This window comes from Nilaparvata lugens, chromosome 13 (assembly GCF_014356525.2).
Source record: "Nilaparvata lugens isolate BPH chromosome 13, ASM1435652v1, whole genome shotgun sequence".
Classification (NCBI taxonomy): Eukaryota; Metazoa; Arthropoda; class Insecta; order Hemiptera; family Delphacidae; genus Nilaparvata; species Nilaparvata lugens.
Genome location: NC_052516.1, coordinates 15195325 through 15217137, shown reverse-complemented (window position 1 = coordinate 15217137; position 21813 = coordinate 15195325). Strand labels below are relative to the sequence as shown.

The 21813-nt window shown below is 35.3% G+C and overlaps 2 protein-coding genes across 2 annotated transcripts in view; one reads left to right on the top strand and one right to left on the bottom strand.

Annotated features, from left to right (window-relative positions):
• Window positions 1-11442, bottom strand: part of LOC111054989 (calcium homeostasis endoplasmic reticulum protein) — a 48653-nt gene extending 37211 nt beyond the window's left edge. The window contains exons 1-6 of the mRNA XM_039440361.1: window positions 11276-11442; window positions 10579-10749; window positions 8779-8919; window positions 3666-3826; window positions 857-1026; window positions 566-640 (exon numbers count right to left, since the gene is read on the bottom strand). Of these exons, the coding sequence (XP_039296295.1) occupies window positions 566-640; window positions 857-1026; window positions 3666-3826; window positions 8779-8919; window positions 10579-10749; window positions 11276-11300 (743 nt within the window). The 5' untranslated portion in view covers window positions 11301-11442. The remainder of the gene's footprint in view (window positions 1-565; window positions 641-856; window positions 1027-3665; window positions 3827-8778; window positions 8920-10578; window positions 10750-11275) is intronic.
• Window positions 11443-15350: 3908 nt separating this feature from the next.
• On the top strand, window positions 15351-20797 carry LOC111064396 (osteopetrosis-associated transmembrane protein 1). Its single transcript, XM_022352119.2, has 2 exons — window positions 15351-16556; window positions 18098-20797. The coding sequence occupies exons 1-2, from the start codon at window positions 15607-15609 to the stop codon at window positions 18117-18119; spliced, it is 972 nt and encodes a 323-aa protein (XP_022207811.2). The 5' UTR covers window positions 15351-15606; the 3' UTR covers window positions 18120-20797.
• The last annotated feature ends 1016 nt before the right edge of the window (window positions 20798-21813 follow it).

Sequence of the window (21813 nt, the reverse complement as noted above, 5' to 3'; positions counted from 1 at the left end):
TGTTACAAATATAAAACCATGGGATTTGTGGTTGGATGTGTTCGAAAAGAGAAGAAAAGAGAGGAAGATACCTAGCCAACTATGATTTCCCATGTAATAGGCAGGCAAAGAAGAGAAGAGAGAAGTGATGAGGAAAAAAAGGGAAGGTAGAAATGGGAGGAAGGAAGAAAACAGAGGAATAGATACTCAAAATAAAGGTAAGCAAGTCCACTGAAAAATGAAAAAAAAAACTAATGAAAAAACAATGCTGGAGCGGAAATCTCGAGTCATATATCTAAATGGAAGAAGAAATTACTGTATGTCCAGTTTTTTATATCCAGTTTAATTTTTCCGCTGATCTTATTGTCCATGAGAAAGTGATTTGGAATGAGGTTTATTATTTTAGTACCTATGTAAATTAACTCCCTCCTTATACATTCAATATTAGTGTTATAGGTTACATATTTGTTAATTGAATCAATACACAGTGCATGTCAATAATTAAATATGAAATGCAAATATTGAAGTATTTAACACTTATGTTCAAATAGCGTATTGCAAAATAATCAAGTGAAACGTGACTTACCAATGATGTAGTATATCATTCACTAAATAAATTATGTGAAGTTTGTGCAAAAACGTCCTGCCAGGCTCCAATACTCTGAAAATTAATAATTAAAATATTATTTAAGCAATTGTTAGAATTGGATTTTATTGTTTCAACTGTTTAAATCGAATTGGAATATCGATGGTACCGGTATTTCAATTACCAATACGATAATTTTAATTATATAGTAATTGGCGTATTACAATCAATACGATGGTAACAATCGCAATGGTATTCATACCATTGTATTATTTATGTACAATTTACCAAGCTTTTCCATTGGATATGGAATCTTTAGTACAGGAATCTATGATAGGTTGGAGCACGGCATCAAATTCGTTGAACTGTATGTTACAGTCATTCGCTTCAGCGAGCAATTTATCTTTGCGCGTTTGTTCAATCGTATCTTCAATTGCCGTTTGCTGTTGCTGCATTAATACCTGCGAAATTATTAGACGTTAAATAATTGTGATATAGAATTTCAACAATGTCTTATTTTTCACTTTTTGTGTAGTTGAGAAGTTGATATTGTGGTAATTATTCATATTGAATGAAAAAGAGTAAGAAATTGTCAAAAACGAAAGATTTATTGATACTTAGAAAGACCGGTTTCAGTTATTACACCATTGTCAATCTCTGATAAACTCAATAAATCTGTGGTTTTTGACAATTTGTTAGTATTTTTTGTTCAATATCTTATTTCTTCCTATCTTATAGATGATTGAGTGACAAAAAAGCTAGAAATTTCAGCAGCCTATGGGGACTGAGCGGGGTTTTTGACTGAAAATTGTATACCTGAAATTGTTTGAAACAAAAAAAGGTTAGATAATTCAGTCTGTTGATAGTTGGCAAGGAAAATTGAGAGGAAGGTCAATAACTAGGTCGCAGTTTGGTGTCCTTACTAAAAGTTATTCTTTAAAAAAAGAATTAAAAAATATATCAAGTTGAAAATGATCTAAGTTACGGTTGAAAGTCGTTATAATATTTTAAATAATAAAGGGTACTACAAGTTTTCATATTGTTCTTATCAAGTTATTCTCTATATTCAAGTTAGATAAGAGATCTTCGTGTTCCCCTGCTAAGGAGCATAGGATGTGTTTATATTTGCGTCTATAGAGAGGTCCACGTTATAATGTCAGAGTAGGGTAGTATTATAGTCTAGTGGCCCTTCGCCAATAGGCAAAGCTACTGGACCCGGAGTATACTGGTACTAATTAATAAATTGTAGGTAAAATACAAATAAGTGCCTATACAGATTATATTATACAGCTGACTGGAATCCTATCATTTATGTATAGGTAGTTATCTGAATTGGACCTGGAATTAATGACCCAATGGGTCATTTGAATAGAACCTAGAATCTATAGTGAGGTCCACGTTATAATGGCAGTGGAGAAAGATAGGAGAACAACATTGCCGATCTTCTGTCGTGTCAATGCCTTCTATAGACGGTAGCTGATACAGGTTTAATAATGTAATATTAACTGTTCATTCTCGTTTAAAATAAGGAACTATATTTTATTAAGCAACAATTAATTATATTTTCCAATAACTTCATAATGAATTTTTATAATTAAGATGAACTATTTTGTTAATTAATTATTAATTCTAAATTGTTAAAAGACGAACTGGCAACAGAGGAAAGCGAGAAAGAGATAGCGCTAACCGCTTTGTTGAATGATATACAAGGATAGCAATACCATTGCTAATCAAACACTGCCATTATAATCTGGACCTCACTATAATTATATATCGATGATAGTGGAATACCATATAAAGTACTATGCTTTGAATATGATACAGTATTACAATAATTTTTGGAAAATTCCATGGAATGTGTAATAAAAATGAATTGTGAATATTCTCAATATCAAAATAATTCTCAAAATATTCTCAAATAATTCTCAAAATATTCTCAAATAATTCTCAAAATAATTGGAATATCTCAATATCTATTGGAGTTATGAACTTGAACCCAGTAGTATTGGACTCCAAATTAGAAATTGAATAAGATTTCACAATAATTTTAGAACATATTGGTGCCACCAGAAAGATATTTAGTGGTTACTACACTCTATGTGAGTGTAGTAACACTAGTTATTGAGATATTACAATAATTTCTGGTATATTTCATGACATTTACTGAATTGAGTACATTTTTTGGAATATCTCGACCATTAAAGATGTAAACTTGAGCTTGAAGGCTCAATAATTTACATAGACGTAGTAACCAAATATAGATACTACTTCGAACCTCTAGCCATGGAAGGCTAAAGGTGCGTACAGACTGTCGCTCTGCTCCGCAACCGAACGTCACTCCAGCAGAGCGATTGATGATTGACCGGGGAGCAACAATGGTTCGACCGGGGAACGCGAGAAGATCTAACATCTTCTGTAACGTTCATGATGGGTGCGCGGGCGGAGCGACTGTGGTACGATGGAGGAACGAGGGCGGTACGAAGGCGGAGCGTGCTGGGTGCGGGTTGGAAGTGCGTATATGTGTACGCAGCTTTAGGCTCAACTCACACTTATGCGACTCAGGTCGAGAAGAGACTCGACTCTAGTTGAGAGCATGTGTTTTCAAATGGTGACAGTCACGGAGACTAGAATCGACTGGTCTGAGTGTCGCCATTTGGAAACACATGCTCTCAACTAGAGTCGAGTCTCTTCTCGACCTGAGTCGCGTAAGTGTGAGTCTTAGACCAGTTATAGATTAGACACGGCCCATTGTATATTCATACTGAAAGTCGATGAAGCCAACATCTAACTGCCAAATCCGCCCACCTTGACGTCACAAAAGTTTGTTGTGTAGGTGTTTGTGGTGTTTAACTTACATTGTTGTTATTCAATGCATTGTTGTTAGCTTGGTTGTGACGTCAATGTGGGCGGATTTGGCAGTTAGATGTTGGCTTCAGAGGCTAGGCTTCCCAGCGTGTCTATTCTATAAATGGTCTAAGGTGTGAGTTGAGCCTAAATCTACATCGATGTAGTAAACAACATAGAAAGACTATCAACAAACAACAATCTACATAGACGTAGTAGCCAAATAGAGAGGCTCTATCAATAAACAGCTACTCACAGCATGTTGTGCGGACAGATTCTGTTCACTTTGTCTAATCTGATCCTGCAGTGTGGCCTGCTGCTGTGCTAACGAATCTGTGGCGGTCGTCTGCTGCACCTGAGACTGTGCTGCAGCCAACCATTGAGCTGCTATGTTCAATGTCGAACCTGAAACTAGAGCTAAACTGATATTAATCCAAGGAATCTATCATAATAAAGGAAAGAATTGGCTTATACACGTTCGGGATAGGAAATTCACGAATGACGCATCATCACGTCTCAACTACTCAACTGATTAACTTGAAATTTTGCATATTGATTCTTAATTTACCGAGGATGGTTATAGGTCTATCTATATTGTAATAGAGAGTAGGGTTGTGTTTGTTCGCATCAAAACACGTCAACTTGTGGATTGCATACCGGAAAAACGGGAATGATTTAGATCTCCAAATTTTGCAAATCGATTATAAAAATATCAATCTCGTGCACCTCGAAGCCCAAATTTCAATTTTCCTTCTAGATATTTCAGAAATAATGTTCAAATTTCATTCATGGGACATTATAATTGAAATGTATAAACCATTATGTTAATATAGAACTATAATCTAGAGAGACTACCTCTTCGAAACAAAATGGTTAAATTTGGTAACTAAATTAATAACCAGTCCAATTTTGTCAGGTTGGCATTAAGTTGAGGAAGCTAAACAAGATTTGAGTTCTGTCACTTTATTATGTTAGTACCAAGTTGAAGAACTTATCTATGTATACTAGGCCTATAATAAAGAAAATAACTGGCCTATACACGTACGGGATAGGAAAATTATGTTTGACGCATCATCACTTCTAAACTACTGGACTGAAATTAACTTGAAATTTTTCATATAGATTCTCAATTAATCGAAGGTGGTTGTAGGCCTACTTCAAACTCTTTAAGATTCCACTCGGTCAAGTTTTCATTTTTTCAAGATTTAAAATAGACCCTTGCGGAGCACGGGTTACCTGCTAGTCTATAATATAATGAAGGAAAGAATTGGCTTATACACGTACGAGATAGGAAATTCACGAATGATGCATCATCACGTCTGAACTACTCAACTGATTAACTTGAAATTTTTCATATAGATCCTTAATTTACCGAGGATGGTTATAGGCCTAATTTGAATTCTCCAAGATTTCTGTAAGTCCACTTTATCAAACTAACACGATTTGGGGGTTTAAACTTTTATTCAACAACATTTGAGAAAGGCAGAATGTGGAGCCTGCAACAAGTGCAAAACTAATATTCATCCGAGAAATTGTAAATATAACCATTTTGTAACGGGCTGTGTTTACTACGGGCCTCCACTAGAGTACTGAGTGCCGGTTGCACAACAGCCGGTTAAATTTTAATCGTGATTAATTTCACGAGAACCAATCAGAGTCTTTCAAAAACGTCTTCTCTGATTGGTTCTTGTGAAATTAATAATGGTTAAAATTTAACCGGATGTTGTGCAACCGGGCCTAAAAATTGGAAAATCTATTTTCTTAATTGAAAAAACAGTTTTATTTCTGTATTCTATAGAAGTTAGAAAGATTATCAATCCATGACTTGAATAATGAGTCGATTGAATAAAAACTAGAATGTAATGACATAGAGAAACGATAGCATAGTAGATATCCCATGGTATAGGGCGTTTATGTCGCAAGTTTTACTGTTATCCCAAGCCGATAGTTCACATAGTTCTTTCCTATGCAGCTGTGTGACGCTGGTAGTCTCTCAAATTGTGCCGTTCATACACTATCACCCCAACAAAACAGTAAAAATTGACAATAATCGACAGTAATCGGCTTGAGATAACAGTTAAAGTTGCGACATAAATTCCCTATGCCATGGGATATCTACTTACGCTATAGTTTCTCTATGGTAATCACTAGCAACTAGTCAGAGAGTTCTAGCTATACAGCTGATTAGATTCCTAGATTTTTTTGAAAATGACTAAGACTATTGAATCTACCTAATATAAATCATAGCTGTCCATTCAAATACAACTACAATTTTATAATAAGTCAAGATACAACAATAAAGGCTGACTACTCATTGAGTGCATTAATACAGTGAGTGTGTGTACGAAGAACGCAGTGAATTCATCAACAAGAAGCAGTGATAATTACAATGTGCGTGACATAACTTAATTCTCCAATTTACATTACAAATAGAAATACAACAAGCTGATTTTTGTTTGTGTGCTGCAAACAATCAAAGCTCACGAAGAGTTGAGAACCAAGACTCACTATTAGCCATCAAATAAATAATTAATAAATCCAAAATTTCTTGCAAAGTTTTCCTCTTTCCATATTTTACCAGACATAGAATTTTTCCAAAGTAACAATCAGACGATTTTTGAATACAGTAAAGTATTAACGCTTGCAGTGGCAAGTGGCAGCTCCAATTTCCGTGACATAATTTATCGTTCTATAACTTTTCAACACTTTTTCATTGCGGATGGTGCCTACGTGAGCTTTAAGCTTGTGGGTGGGTGATGGAAAGTGCATAGGTGATTTGTTAAGGTGATCGAACATCCATGCCAACAGGCGGGATTCGAACCCACGACCAGGTCGCTCGCAAACTGAAGGGTGCAATGCGTCGAGTCGCCTCGGCTAACCTGCTGGCGCTCTTTGCTCTTTACTAGAACATTTAGGGCCGAGATACACGAAGCGTTTTTTTTTCCAGACGAGTCGGCATGTCACGACAGGACTGGAAGCCGATTGGCTGGACAGGAAGCTCTCACTCAACACAAACCCAAGCTTCCTGTCCTGTCATGCCAACTCGTTTGAAAAACGCCTCGTGTGTCTCGGCCCGAACACTATCACAATGGGACAATCGATTAAAACCTAGAATCTATTTGCTAGCCACTAGTTGCCAGTTATTACTACTAGCAATTGATTCAGTTGAATAATCAAGAGCTAGTTCTAGGTAGATATGACTAGGCATTAGCTACAAATTTCCGAAAAATGTTTAAGCAAATGCTAGATCCAAGGACTCGAGTGCTAGATAAGATAACATAAGAACTGAGGAGGCGGCAAGTTCGAACAAAGAAAGCATCGCCTATCACAGTGGGTTCACATTATATTGCGATTAAATTCAAACTGTCAACACTGATTTAATAGAAAAACTTCATTATTTGATGACATGGCAGAGTTCGGGCTGAAATTCCCACTCTACCACTTAACAACGTCATAAACCTATTTTTTGGACATTTTATTAATTTATCAAAATTTGGGAATGGAATAAATTTGGACAACTGTTGTTCCTTCCTAATCATATTTATATGATTTGTGATTCTGTCCACAAATAAATAAATAAACAAACAATAATAAACATGAAGGGAAGAATTGATGTCATTCACAAGGAATTCTGACAGATTTAAATGAATCTCACAACAGTAATAACATTGGAACACGCAGTGCGACAGCTACTAGGAAGCAATGGAAGCTCCAGTGCGCATGTCATAACTCACCAATATTAACAAAAATTCTTCCAACACTAAATGGGACCATAGAGAAGAGATAGCATAAGATATCCCATGGTATAGATTGTTTGTGTTTCAAATTTCACTGATAACTCAAGCCGACAGTCCTATAGTGAGGTCCACGTTATAATGACAGTATTTGATCAACTTTAGTTTTGCTATCCTTGTCTATCATTTGACAAAGCCGGTGGTAATATCCTTTTCTAGGTCCACAACGATGACAATTATGTTTTTGATAGTGTAGAAATATAATTAATTAATGCAGAAAATCGTCATCGCTATTCTTCTATCTTCATCCACTGCCATTATAAGGTGGACCACACTATAGTAGTTATTTTTTGTGAAGCTATGTGAGGCTGGTGGTCTCCCATACTGTGCCGTTCTCTCGCTCTAACCCGGCCAAAACAGTGTGCATTAGTCGACAGTAAGTTAATCATCTTGTGTTATCAAAAAATTGGATTGAAATTTGGAACATGAACAACCTATACTATACTGTCTTTAGAGGAGGAACAGAAGAAGATTTCTTGATGGCAACTCCAGATTTATTTATTTATTTATTCATAATTTTTACTAAGTAGCACTGATTGAGAGAGAAAAACTAAGGATATTCCTTGTACTATTTCTCTCCCAAATTTAGATACAGCAACATTTTAAAAGTCCGAAATAGGGTTATGGTTTCACTTTTCTAAAATTTAGTCCATTCTTACTAAAAAACAACGAAAACTAAGAATTTTAAATTTTGACGGTTGAAAACAGAATGAGAAAACAAAAATATCACACTCAGATTCAATAGCCTATCTGAATGGACCGGATATATGTATTTGAATTAATTGTTACCATTTATGTTTGCTTTTTATGTTCATTTTTATACCTTTGAGACAAGGAATAATTATGATCATCCTGAAGAAGTGAATATGGAAATTAATACTGTCTTGGAAGCCATACGCTAAATAAATATGCAATGGGATATATCTTATCCTATATTTTCTCTATGGTAATATCATTGACACACGCAGTGCGAATACTAAAAAGCAATGGTATCTCCAATGCCCCCTCCCCCCGCGGCAAAGTTCACCAATCTACAAAACGTCTTCCAAGGTGGGACCTTCCCGTAAGGAACTCCCCTCTAACAAAAAGCCATACGGAGCTACGTTTTTCCGGCATTTTCAGTTGGGAATTTTGCCTGGAATGTCCCCAAAATTAAGTGGGACCTTCCCACCAACAAAAATTTACTTTTTTCCAGAATTTTCAGTTGGGAATTTTGCCTGGAATGTTCCCTACATTACGAGGGACCTTCCCGCCAACAAAAAGCCATACAAAGCTACATTTTTCCAGCATTTTCAGTTGAGAATTTTGCCCAAAATTAAGTGGGACCTTCCCGCCAACTAAAGGCCATACGGAGCTACATTTTTCCAGTATTTTCAGTTGCGAATTTTGCCTAGAATGTTCCCGAAATTAAGTGGGACCTTCCCACCAACAAAAAGCCAAACGAAGCTACATTTTTCCAGTATTTTCAGTTGAGAATTTTGCCTGGAATGTTCCCAAAATTAAGTGGGACCTTCCCATCATCAAAAAGCCAGAAACGAAGCTACATTTTCCAGCATTTTCAGTGGCGAATCTTACCTGGAAAGTTGGTGACCGCCTGCTGCAAGGCCTGACTGGTTGAGCTAGAAGCAGCAGCCGCCATTACGAGCGAGCTCAAGCTCGGCTGAGAAACGGCCGAGACTGCCACTGTGCTTGAACTCTGCTTCTGCTTCTTGAGAACTTCAGAGCGGCATGAACAGAACGCATTTTTAGAAAAAATGCACTTTGAATTTTGTCTAGCTTATACCTCAATCATCGCATTTTATACTTTGTTGATAAGTTTGTGCTATTTTGTATGGTTAGTTCATAACTACATCAAGATGTTACCATCTTGTCCTCGTAATCATAGGCTACTTTGCAAATAATCAAATACAACGCATTCTTAGAGAAATTCACTCCCAATTTTATATAGCTTGGATCTCAATCATTTTTTTTTTTAGTTTATCAGAGATTGACAATGATGTAACAACCAAAACCGGTCTTTCTAAGTATCAATAAATCTGTGGTTTTTGACAATTTCTTAGTATTTTTGTTTAATTAAATTTATACTATGCTGATTAATTTGTACTATTTTTTATTGTTAGTTCATAACTACTTCAAAATGTTACCATTTTTTCCTCGGCATTGTAGGCTACTTTTTAAATAATCGAAAAAACGCATTTTTAGTAAAATATGTACACTCGATTTTTCCTAAATAGATAGGATTCTTATTTTGCACTTGACAACATTAAAAATTATGTGGGCGAAGTTGAGGCAGTAAGAGCCCCCTCTCCCACTTATCCCATCTGAGATCCAGCTTAAACCTCCAGTATAATTTTTATATTATGCTGATCAATTTTTATTATTATCCTTCTTTTTAGTTCATAAAGCAGTCTGTACACAGAGACAATACTAGCTTCCACTAGCTGTTGAGGGAACGCGGAATTGGAAATGACCTGTACTCAAATGTACATGGTATTTAAAACTTTTGTACTTTTACATCTTGACCTTTTTGTATTTTTCACCGTTTTTCTGAGGAAAAAGTAAATAAATAGAAGCAAAAAATGTTCATCTTTTGCTATTCTTACAATTTTAGTAACTTACACTACTTTGTTTACAGTGTAGCCTACAACAAATATACATCTTCATATAGACAATTTGGAGAATGCTTCTCACAAGTGTAGTTAATTTTATTTATTTGTATGATAGTTAAAAGTAGGTTTTGTACTAATTTAATAATTGAATGAATCAATTTTTAAATCAATTTTAATACAATTTGTAGGCTATTATTGTTTTATTATTTTATCAATTTTAAAGGGTACTATAATTCTATTTTATGAATACAATTTTTATAAGTTTTCATCAAAGCATCAGTAAAACCAAATCATAATAGCACATAAGATTTTTGAACGAAAATATTAGATAACTCAAGGCTAAAGCGGGCCCACTACTATCCAATTTTTTTCAAATTGTAGGTCCAACATTCAAAGTTGGATTCAACGTGGGACTGTCAAAGGGGTTGTTGATGTTGGATGTCTAGCCATACGAGTTGGGTGAACTGAAGACCCAAGACATCCTACATGCCAAGGTCAGCCGCGTAGTCAGAGTCGAGTTGGACTTAGAATGTGAATGGGGACTTTGGACCAACTCGTGGACAACCAGTCGGAGCGGGAGAGATGAAAGATCCAACTAGTTGTCTTTCTACCGGTCCAACATTGTTGGACAAGAAATCAGAAATAGTGAATGATCTGCTCATGAAAAACTTATTGTATTTTGTATTTAAACTCGTAATCTATAAAGAATATCAGACAGTTTTTCGACTAAGCAATTATTATCTAGAAAATATTTTGAGTGACTTACTTGCTTGTTCAGTAGTAACTTTGTACTGATAGTAGTTAAAGTGTTCCCCTCCAAACAGAAAACCGAACTTAGGATTGCCTTTCTGCTTATTTTTGGTCATTTGCTCGAATTCTGGTCCATTTCGAGCAACGAATTGTGCTAGCTTATCAATGATATTTCGTAACTCGACATCTAAAAAGGAAAATAAACACAAAATTTATTTGAACTGTATAAATTGAACTTGAATTAAATAAAATTGGTAAAATTTTATGAAACAATAAACTGAATCTCTAAATGCAAAACAGACTTAAATTGTGATTAAAATTTTAACAATTTTGACAATAATAGTACAAATTAAAATAAACATATTAGGCTATTGAGTTTCTTTAACCTAGTAATATTATTTGAGGATATCAAGGATTATCACTTATAAATACTCTGTATTATAGAATGAATATGAGAAAGCTTAATTCATAATTTGTGAATATTATAAAAAATAAAGGAAAATCAATCAAAACTTAACCTAAAAACTGTAATGCCGATTTGAAATAATATCCGTGGACTGAGTTGTATACAGGATATAATAAGTAAAATAATTGAATTAAAATTACAATAATCATTAATATTTTTTAGTATTCCAACAAAATCTAGTTTAAATGTTGAAATAGAAAAAAATTATATGCTTTGAGTTGACAGTCAATATTTTCAATATACTCACCCTGTGGCGGTTTCGGGAGATCCATTATGACACACTTTTATTTTAATGAAACCTTGTCGTAGTCTTCAGTTAAATTTGAAACCAAATTATGGATAATTTTACTTAATTTATTAAGTAAACATTATCTCTCCGGTAAAAAACAAAGTTTGATTTCACATTTGTGGCGTCCATAGTCCATAGGAAACAAAAGCTCAGTACCGACAGACGCACAGATTCGTGCGAGGCAAGGCTCAAGCGCGTGCCTTAGCGAGGCAATATGCGTCTGTCACAGGGAGCTTTTTGCTTATAGCGAGGTTGGTTCACTTTAAAATATAAGAGGAGAATAATATTTTTTGTATTTTGGTTTTTGTTATTTGGCAAATGAATGTATTCATTCATTAAAAAAATAGGAGAACAGAGTTGCCGATTCTCTGCCTTGCTAATGCTCTTTATAGAAGTGGTTGATACCGGTTTACCTTATATGTAATATTAACTGTTCATTATTGTTGAAAATAGTCAATTATTATATTATTTTATTGACGTGACAATGTCTTATAAATTGGTTTGCCAGGAGACACTTCAAGAAACTGCGTTACGTTCCCACGTTATGTGCTCACAATGAGAGCGAGTGAGAGCGTTCATTTCGGTTCACGGTCGTCTGGAAAGAGCACGAATAGGAGCAGTGGCGAGCAACCAGCAGCGACCCGAAGCATTCACCTGGAGAGAGAGTGAAACGGAGCAGTCAACCTGCGCAGGCGCCGCAAGCAATCTCCTGCGACTGCGCCACTACTTCAAAATGTCAAGTCAATCATGGTTGTCTCTCTCGCTCTTAGGTGGGCGCGGGCTAACCATGCCCGAGTGGAAGGGACGCGTGGCTTTCACTCACTCTCATTGTGAGTTATTATTTCATCCTTCTTCCTACTATACGAATGAATATTCACATTAAAATTATTTTACCACTCAAAGTTGTTGTCACGTAAAACTTTCGCCCATATACCGACTTTACAGGCAACCATGCAATTTTTTTTATCAAGAAAACATATGTTTCGAAGATTGAATGAAGAATTTTCATGATCAAGATTGAATAAAGTGTTGGTTTCTACATTTTCAACAAATAATCTGACAATGTAATGGAGACAGAAAAGTATAGCACTATGCTTTGTTGAATGATAGTGCCTATGTTGAACATAAATGCTGCCATTATAATGTGGATGTGGACATTACATAATAGCAGGAGACACACACACACACACACACACACACACACACACACACACACACACATAGCAAACAGTCACTACTTGACGAAATAATAATAGCTGAGACGGAGAGAGAAATACTAGAAAAGGTAGTACTTATATATTAGAGAGGAGGAGATAATATTGAACAAAAAAAAGTAATGTAACTGGAGAGGGACATGAGAATATTGAAGAAAAACAAAATAAAAATAGAATTGAACCAACACTATTTTTGCTGAACATTACATTACAAGAATGAAAAATGTATAATGCATAATTATTATGGACAAATGAATAAAATCTGTCCATACTGTATATGTACCCATGATAAGAGAGCAATTCACTATTCATGACTCTTGATAACAATCATTATACAAACATATCAAATAATCAAATAAATAATAACTAATCACATTAGCCATTCGATCATAATTATTGTACTTATCAATGTTGTTACAATTACTTCTACAGTACAGAAATGAACATTATTTGGTTATGGCGACTGTTGTGTTCACATTTTGTTTCGCCCCAGTCAAAAAGCAGCAATTTTTGCCCAGAATGTAGAAGACAGCCTCATCCGAGACACCTTTGAGCATGACTGTTGGTGAAACAATGATGCAACTCTCCTGTTTGCAAATGGTACAACATTGCTGTCATCTGGCATTGACCTTCAGCAGGTGCTGGAGAGGTTGGCAGAGCATCTGCGGTTTTCAACCTCATGGTTCATGGTAAATCATTCCCAGCTAAATGGAAGCAAGACATAAAACATCATCTGCAGTTTGCCACAAAGTCTGCCTCATGATCAGGAACCTGTGAAGCTGCTGGGCTTTATGGCTTGATTCGAAGCTCAGCTGGGCCAGCCACAGCCAGCAAGTGACCAAGAGACTGTCCCGAATCTGTCTCCTTCTTCTCAAACTGAGGGGACATGTAATGGAGGCATATCTGGTCATGGTGTATCATGCACTTTTCCACTGCCATATCTCCTATGGTCTACTCATGTGGGGTCACTCAGCCAAGGTTGTGGAAATACTTATCCACGACCCATATTCATATATAGTGGGGGCCACATTTTCTTAGATCAGCAAATAATCAATCAATTGTATTGATATTTTGTGAATAATTGTAGCTTAAATGATTTTTGTAAACATGTCTATATTTTGAACTGTGTTCTTATGGTTAAGGTTAAGGTTATTTTGAACCTTGCCCATTGCCGCCCACTGTTTATACAAGAGGGTCTTCTAACTGTTTATGGCCTGTATATTTTCAGATCTGCTGTGAATGCATTTGGTGACCTGGAGGTCCAGCCTGTCAGGGGAGACTCCCATGAGTACAGCACTCGTAACAGATTAAGGCTGGATCTCCCATACTGCAGGTTGGGGAGGACGCAATCCAGTGTGGTCTACCTGCCGGGAAAGATTATAAATAAGCTGCCCATTTCAGTGAGGAGTCTACCTGTGGCTGCCCTAAAGCGAAGGTTGAAGCACTTCCTGCAGGAGAATCCTTTCTACTCACTTAACGAATTCTTTGAATGTGACAGTGCACTGGTGAGTAGATATTTTTGATTGTTTTGGCGCTGTAATGTCCGCTGCTGGTTTTTTTTTTGGCTTTTGTTTTCTCCTGACTTGTCTCTTGTGAGCATGCCCTGCATGGTCACTTTATGGACAGAAAGTTTATTATTATTATTATTATTATTATTATTATTATTATTATTATTATTATTGAATAAACTCCTCTGGTCGTGTGGTACCCTCAACCAGAGAAATTATTATTATTATTATTGAAGCTGCTAAAATGGGCCACCAGGATCATCACTGGAAGAGAACATCTTGCCCATTAAAAGCCCATTTTTGCTAGGTTGGGTGATAATGATAATAATGGTTATTTTCATAGCACAGACATGCCGCCAGGGCATGTCCAGAAGGGAGCATATTTGCACATGTCAAGGTATTCTATCCGTAATCAGCCACTTCCTCCTTCTCTGCAACATGTACATCAAGAAGAATCAACAAAATTTGTTGACTCAGACTGATGTGCATCACCACAACACTAGGCATCAAGAGCTGTTTGACGTCCCCAGGGTGCGCCTCCAGAGATCACGGGTATGCTATAGGAGTTCAGCATTACACTACTTCAACAGGCTGCCTGCAGGGGTGAACCAGTTGGACCTCAGCGTGTTTGAGAGAGTTGTGACCGGTTTCATGAGAGCCAGGGGTTATTACGATGTCCAGGAATATGTGAATGATGACCTTTCTCAAATGTTATTAGGCTAAAGTGCCATTATGTTTGAGAGCAAGGCCTCATATGATAAATATTTTTCGATCGGAAAGTGATCACTGCCATCTTTATCAATTAGTGTTTATTTGTTATTCTATTTTATTTATGACATGATGCCATAGATCTTACAAGTCTGGGTAATGGATGAAGAAGAAGGTATAAGGTACGACACAAAATATCGACATGGATTTGGGCCACCAACATGCCTCGGCACACAGCGTATTGATACGTATGGAACGCACCACCACGGAATAAGCATACAAGTAGTGTTTCTTTCCTCTGTGGCACCACAGAGAAGAAATTCCTTCTACTTTGTGAACGCACACACCACGCACATGGTCGCATGCTTCATCTGAAAATGCCTGTGGATACTCTGCTTAAATTAAAGCATCCTGTTCTGCCTCTTTGATCCTTCATGCACTAACATATTTTATTATATTTTTCAAAGTTTGTTGCTTCACAAATTATGTGATCAATATTGGGAAAAATATTAAATTTATAAATTATCATACAATCTGATTCTATAAAAAAAATATCATTGTTTTGAGAACTCACTCCTACCATCGTTTCCACTATCAGCTGACACACACAATCATGTTCGTGAATCATGAATCTGCTGTCTGCTCTTTGTTTTTCTCAGTCAGTTTTCTATAGTAGAAAGAAGAGTTATTTGTTCTCTGCTCTACTTTAAATATTTTGACCTAAAAATTCGATAAATAATTGATTGTGCTGTGCCAAATAAGAACGAAATGAACCGCATCGACGTTTTATCTTTTAATTTTTTACATAGAACCGGATTTTGTTATTAAGCTTCATAAGGTGAAATTCAAACAGGAAAACATGGTTACACCACAAGTGTTAATTAGTTTCAATTTGTGTTGGGTATTTTGTTTGGTGTTTGCAAATTGTACTCGTCTAACGACAAAACACAACAATGATTCGGATTTTGTAGTTGTTGGGAACATAAATGATGATAAAGACGGTTGCCAATATCTGTTAGAATCATTTGCTCACACCTCAGCTAACTTCACATTTTGTGCCATTAGTCATGCTAGGCCTATTACTTTGTGTCAACAATGTAAAGATCCCTATTTACTCACTGTGGGAGTCCATGATGACATTTTAAAACTTGAAGATGAAGCTGGTGAGCTCTGCAAAGAGAAACTGTTGAATTTGGACAGACTTCAAGTTGTGGAAGGTGGTTTTAGCTATATCAAAAATCTTTGGGACAGAGCTGAGTGTGATCTGTGCTATGATATGGGAAGTGATAACAAACCAAAGGAACTAAATTCGCGAACCAAGGAAATTCTACGTTTGTACAATTTGACACAAGAGTGCATCGACCAACATCAAAATACAACATCCTTGTATCATAACGATCCTCCTGTGTGCTCAGAATGTAAACAATTCTACCTAGATCTCAATTCAAAGTACAACGAATTAAAAGACAGCACACCTTTCTGCATGGACATAACTGATCTCATGAATAGTACCAGGTATGAATGGAGTGTTACGATCAAATGTTGTTTGGACAGACAAAAGCCTGAACTTTTGTTCCTTCTAGCAACAAGTATAATATCAGTATTGCCAGTTGTGTTGTATATCATGGCATGCTCGTTTTCTGGAAAGAAGAAGCAGAACATAGTGCTACGGAAGCGTGTGAGCATTCCTTACCCGAATGAGGATGAAGCTATCCATAAGATTGACGATGCAATGACGCCTATAATCGAGGATATCAACTCGGCAAATGAAGATATCACTGAAGGAGACAGTCAACCAAGCGTATCAAGGTAACAAACTATTATTATACATAAAACTATTAACGTATAGGCCTAATGGTCTCATACATTTAGTATTATACTTTTTTGTTAAGAATGTGGTACACACAAGAATTCCAGAATTTTATTATAACCATTTACACACTTACTGATTCCTCAACGACATGACAGGGCAGAAAGCTCTCCGATTGGCTGATTCTCAGACAGTATTTTCAGGTAGACAGTATTTTCTTCTCTGTCAAGTGTAAAAATTCTGGTCATGAGGGAGGGTCCTACTTATCTGGCAGATGATTTCATCCGTCTTGTCGGTCAATCCATATCGCAACACGAGATATCATTTGTATACCTTGCTGATTCCAATCCATCGGACTGCAAGATTCAATTCTTCGTTTGTGGTGACTGCTGCAAGACTTTGGAATGCTATTCCTGAACGTGTAGTTTTTTCTGTTTCACTTAGTGTTTTCAAGAGGAGACTTTTCAAATTACTTTTGGAGGGCAATGATTAGTTTTGTTTTTCTCTATAATAATTTTTTTCTTTTGAATTGGGAATTTGGGAATTCGTTGAGCGTATGTGTAACTGTTTAGAAAAGTTAATTCATTTTATTTACCTAGTATTCTTATTTCTATACTGTATTATTTAACAAATAGTTTACTCTTTGTTTCTAGAAGTTATCTACTCATCACATATATTTTATCTGTTCTGATTAAATTTTCATTTGTTTCCATTATTATGTAGTGTTAGTATGCGATGGGCTTGCAAAACCTGGCAATACATTGTCATTTGTGATAAAGAATCAATTCTGAATACGTCAACCTATAGTGAGGTCCACGTTATAATGGCAGTGGATAAAGATAGAAGAATAGCGATGCCGATTCTCTGCATTAATTAATTATATTTCTACACTGTCAAAAACATAATTGTCATCGTTGTGGACCAAGAAAAGGATAGTATCACCGGCTTTGTCGAATGATAGACAAAGATAGCAAAACTAAAGTTGATCAAATACTGTCATTATAACGTGGACCTCACTAAAGATAGCCGTTTTCGGGACAGCACGGCAAGGCAGGAAGCTCTTTGATTGGCTAATCAGGTTGACATTATTAAGAATCAGTCAATCGGAGAACTTCCAGTGTCGTGCCGTCACGGAGTCGGTAAACAACCGATCGTTGTATAGGAATTAAAGAAATATAGATAAATAGATGAATTTTATTTACACTTTACAACAATAAAAGTAATGTGGGCGAAGTTGGGGCAATAAGAGCCCCCCCCCCCACTTGACCCACAAATATACTGAGTGGCTCTACCTTTAAAGTCACTACTCATGGTTATGGAACTCAAGCTTTATGTTGGGTAGCTCTAGGGCCACTCTGTATTAATTTAAACTTATCTTTGTCAACAACTTTATTTCATGCTTATAGGCTACATTTTTAGACCCAGTTTAGTTGGAACTTGTTCTCATATTCCATTGAAATTTCCATCCCAAGTTTTGTCTTCTTCGGAATAACTAATTTCAATAATAAAATTATAATAATTTTGTTTTATCATGTTTCAGAGCCGTGGAAAGAGACCAGTGAACTATGAAACGAAGATAACATTAGGAAAATACAAAATAAATCCACAATGTCAACTATCCACATCATTGAGTTATTGGGATAATATTCTCTAAATTCAGCATCTATTTTATCATCTCACCATCTGCAGAAGACTTCAATAAATTCCTACCGTTCTTGCTTGTAATTATTCTATTTTATTCACGTCTAGTTTAGAAAAGTGTACATAATATAATTGTATTGAATGAATAGTATTCAATTGCGTAGGTAGGGTTTAGAATTGAACAATAAATAATTATCTCACGTGTAGCAAGAAATGGATAATGTAAACGTCTCCAAAATTTCAATAATTATTAGTTATGTTGAAAGTTTGTATGAACCTCAATCTTGATTCTTGATTCTTGAAAGTGACCGTGAGGCCGATTATTAAACGATGCAATTTCAAGATTCAGAATAGTGGTACAGATTTACATAGTACATAGTAATCTAGGAAATTATTGTTATCTTGAATTAGATCATAGCCATCTATAGTAACAGTTCTCTCCAGTTACACTATAGATAGCCATGATTAGATAAAAAATACGAGGTTCAAGATTTACTGCAAATTATTTTTACTTGCTACAAGAGGAGCTGTTGATGTGCCGTTTAGTTTCCTTTGATGTTCAACATGTTGAATACCTTTTCCGTTCAACATGTTGCATGCCTCTCCATGTACAATAACTTAATCAAAAACAACTAACCATTTGTTGCTTTTCAATAGGAAAGAGCTATGGCTTCTTCTATGGAGATAAGACCCACTAATCTTGAAATTTGAAATTAAATTCAATATTTCGTGTAAATTATATTCCTTGTATCTAATCAACACACTTTATGTAAATACTTGGAAATATCATAGGTTACATATATTTTGAAATTATCATAGAAAATGTATCTCAAGATTCCTTGTTCTGCAGAGTATTTTCATGTAGGGATATAGAACTTGGAAAGTTGAACGTTACCACTTTAATGTGCTTTATAAGAACAGAAGAGAGAATGAAGATATTAGACATGTTGGAGGATTACATAATAGTAATTTTTTCGAACTGATATTAATATTCTTAACAAAAATTTGTCTGATATTGTAGTGTTAATTATTTATAAGTCAAGTTTTTAAACTGATATCTAAGCATCTATTTATAAATCTTATTTTCTAATAATATTCAATCATGCGTAGAAGCTTTGGAAATTTAATGATTTATGTAATCAGTTTATAAGCTATTGTTCTACCGTACCATTTTTGTAACCATATTAAGAATTTAACTTTCCGGTAGTCGCGCTCTACTCAATCACAAGCAGTCGCGTGTTGTAATTTTTACAACATCCTATTTTTTATGTGTTATATACTCTGTTTACTGTCAAAACATTTAATTGTATAATTAATATTTCCATCTTATTGGATTATTTTACGCCTATGAACATCTGCATGGTTACCTTTTCGTAGCCCAATAAAAGGTACACCAAGCAAAGCCATCAATTCTGTGTTATTGGTTCGTTGGCAGTCTCTTTCCCTATCATATGCACTGTGGCGACTAAATGGCACCTAAATACTGAACCATTGCTCGGTTGATACTGCAACTCAGTGGAGTGATGGGGAAAAAGTTTTGGAATGCATAGGTGACTCATCCACTGACACCACCCCATTCAATAGTTTTGTGCAGCAAAAAAACTGACACTGTTGTACTTTTTACAACAGCGCGACTGCCGGAAGGTTAATACTTTGTACTTTATCATTCCAAATCATAGTAAGTGGATTAGAGCATTATGGCATTGAAAAATTCACGAGTAAGTAGGCCTATTTGCAATATTTTTCGTATCTACTAGTTCACACATTTCTCAAATAACTATAATATTCTCTGGATTATTGTAATATTTTTCAGACAGCTAAACGTGTACTAGATGGTCTCACATTTGTCAGATCGTTCTAGCGCTTCTCCATTATTTCTCAGGTTTCTTAATACGTTTTAAATATTCCTGATGGTTCACTCTATACTTTTATGAAATCCATTATCCGAAGACTGCAGATTGAAATTCATCATTTATTATTGTAATTCTTGAATCAAACATTGTCGTATTCCTCATTTTTATAGATTATATGGATTAATATCTTTACTCACAAACAAACTAATTTATAGCTTATTTTATTTAGAGAATGTTAGATATGTTCGGCGTAGGGGTTGGCGATCCCATGCTCAGTAGCCTTGTACTGTCACAGACAGCCTCTCTAGAGTCCTTCTTCCAACAGTAATAATTGACAATAGTCGACAGTAATCATCTTTTTTTTCCCTGGAGCTTGTATTGTGCAATACGTGGAAGAAGAAGAAGAAGAACAAGCAAATAATGATAACATTCATATTTCCAGCATGATTCAAATTCCAAACAAACTGAATTCCTTATCATGCTAAATGACAATATTCCTTGTTTTCCCTCAATTTATCATTTCTCTTTCTATTGTATTCTCTATCTATACTTCCTTGTTCAAAATAGAATGGAAATCAGTTATTCATTGTTTCAACTCCACCAAATATTATTTTAAGATCTGTGATATCATATTTTTATTAAATATGTATTTATTGGAATCTCGAAGTAATGATTCTGTTTTTATTGTGTTGCATTATTATAGTGTACTTTTGTAATTAAAGTTTTGTTTTGTGCGAAAAACTTGATTTGGTCTTCCTGTTTATCACCCAAAATTGGCATATTATTAAATAATTATACTTATTACTGTTGTATTCTTAATATATTTTAATACTAGATACTTTAGTTTCTGTGTGGCTTGAGAATGTGCAATACCAGCACGAAACGGTTGTCGCCACACCAAAGAATGTGAGTGTTTTTTCACTCAAAAGTTATATAAGAGTACAATAGTAATAAATCAGTGAAAACAAGATGGATAACCAACAATAAATAATACTTAGTAAAAATACAGTTAAAATGAATAATAGTTTGTTAATGTGTATCTGTAGGATAGATAAAAAATCGAGTGCCTATTTTAGTTGATTTATTATCATATATAAATGATTAAACTATGGAGATTTTTTATATTAAGGCCCGGTTGTACAAAAGCCGGTAAAATTCTAACCGTGATTAATTTCACGGAAACCAATCAGAGAAGGCCTTTTTGATAAGACGGTTTCTGTGATTGGTTCTCGTGGAACTAATCACGGTTGAAATTTAACCGGCACTAAGACATTTGGAGAGTATTCTTCCTCAGCTCTCTTATAATGATGACTTAGAAAATTCACATCTCTAAACGTTTTTATGACTACTTTCAATAAAGTATTCAAAGTATTGCTTTCCGAAAAAAAATTAAGTTACCCCAATTTCTAAATTTCTATACGTTTCAAGGTCCCCTGAGTCCAAAAAACTGGTTTTTGGGTATTGGTCTGTATGTGTGTGTGTGTATGATTGTTTGTGCGTCTGTGTATACGATATCTCATCTCCCAATTAACGGAATGACTTGAAATTTGGAACTTAAGGTACTTCCCCTAAAAGGATCCGACACGAACAATTTCGATCAAATGCAATTCAAGATGGCGGCTAAAATGGCAAAAATGTTGTCAAAAACAGGGGTTTTCGCAATTTTCTCGAAAACTGCTCCAACGATTTTGATCAAATTTATACCTAAAAAAGTCATTGATAAGCTCTATCAACTGCCACAAGTCCCATATCTGTAAAAATT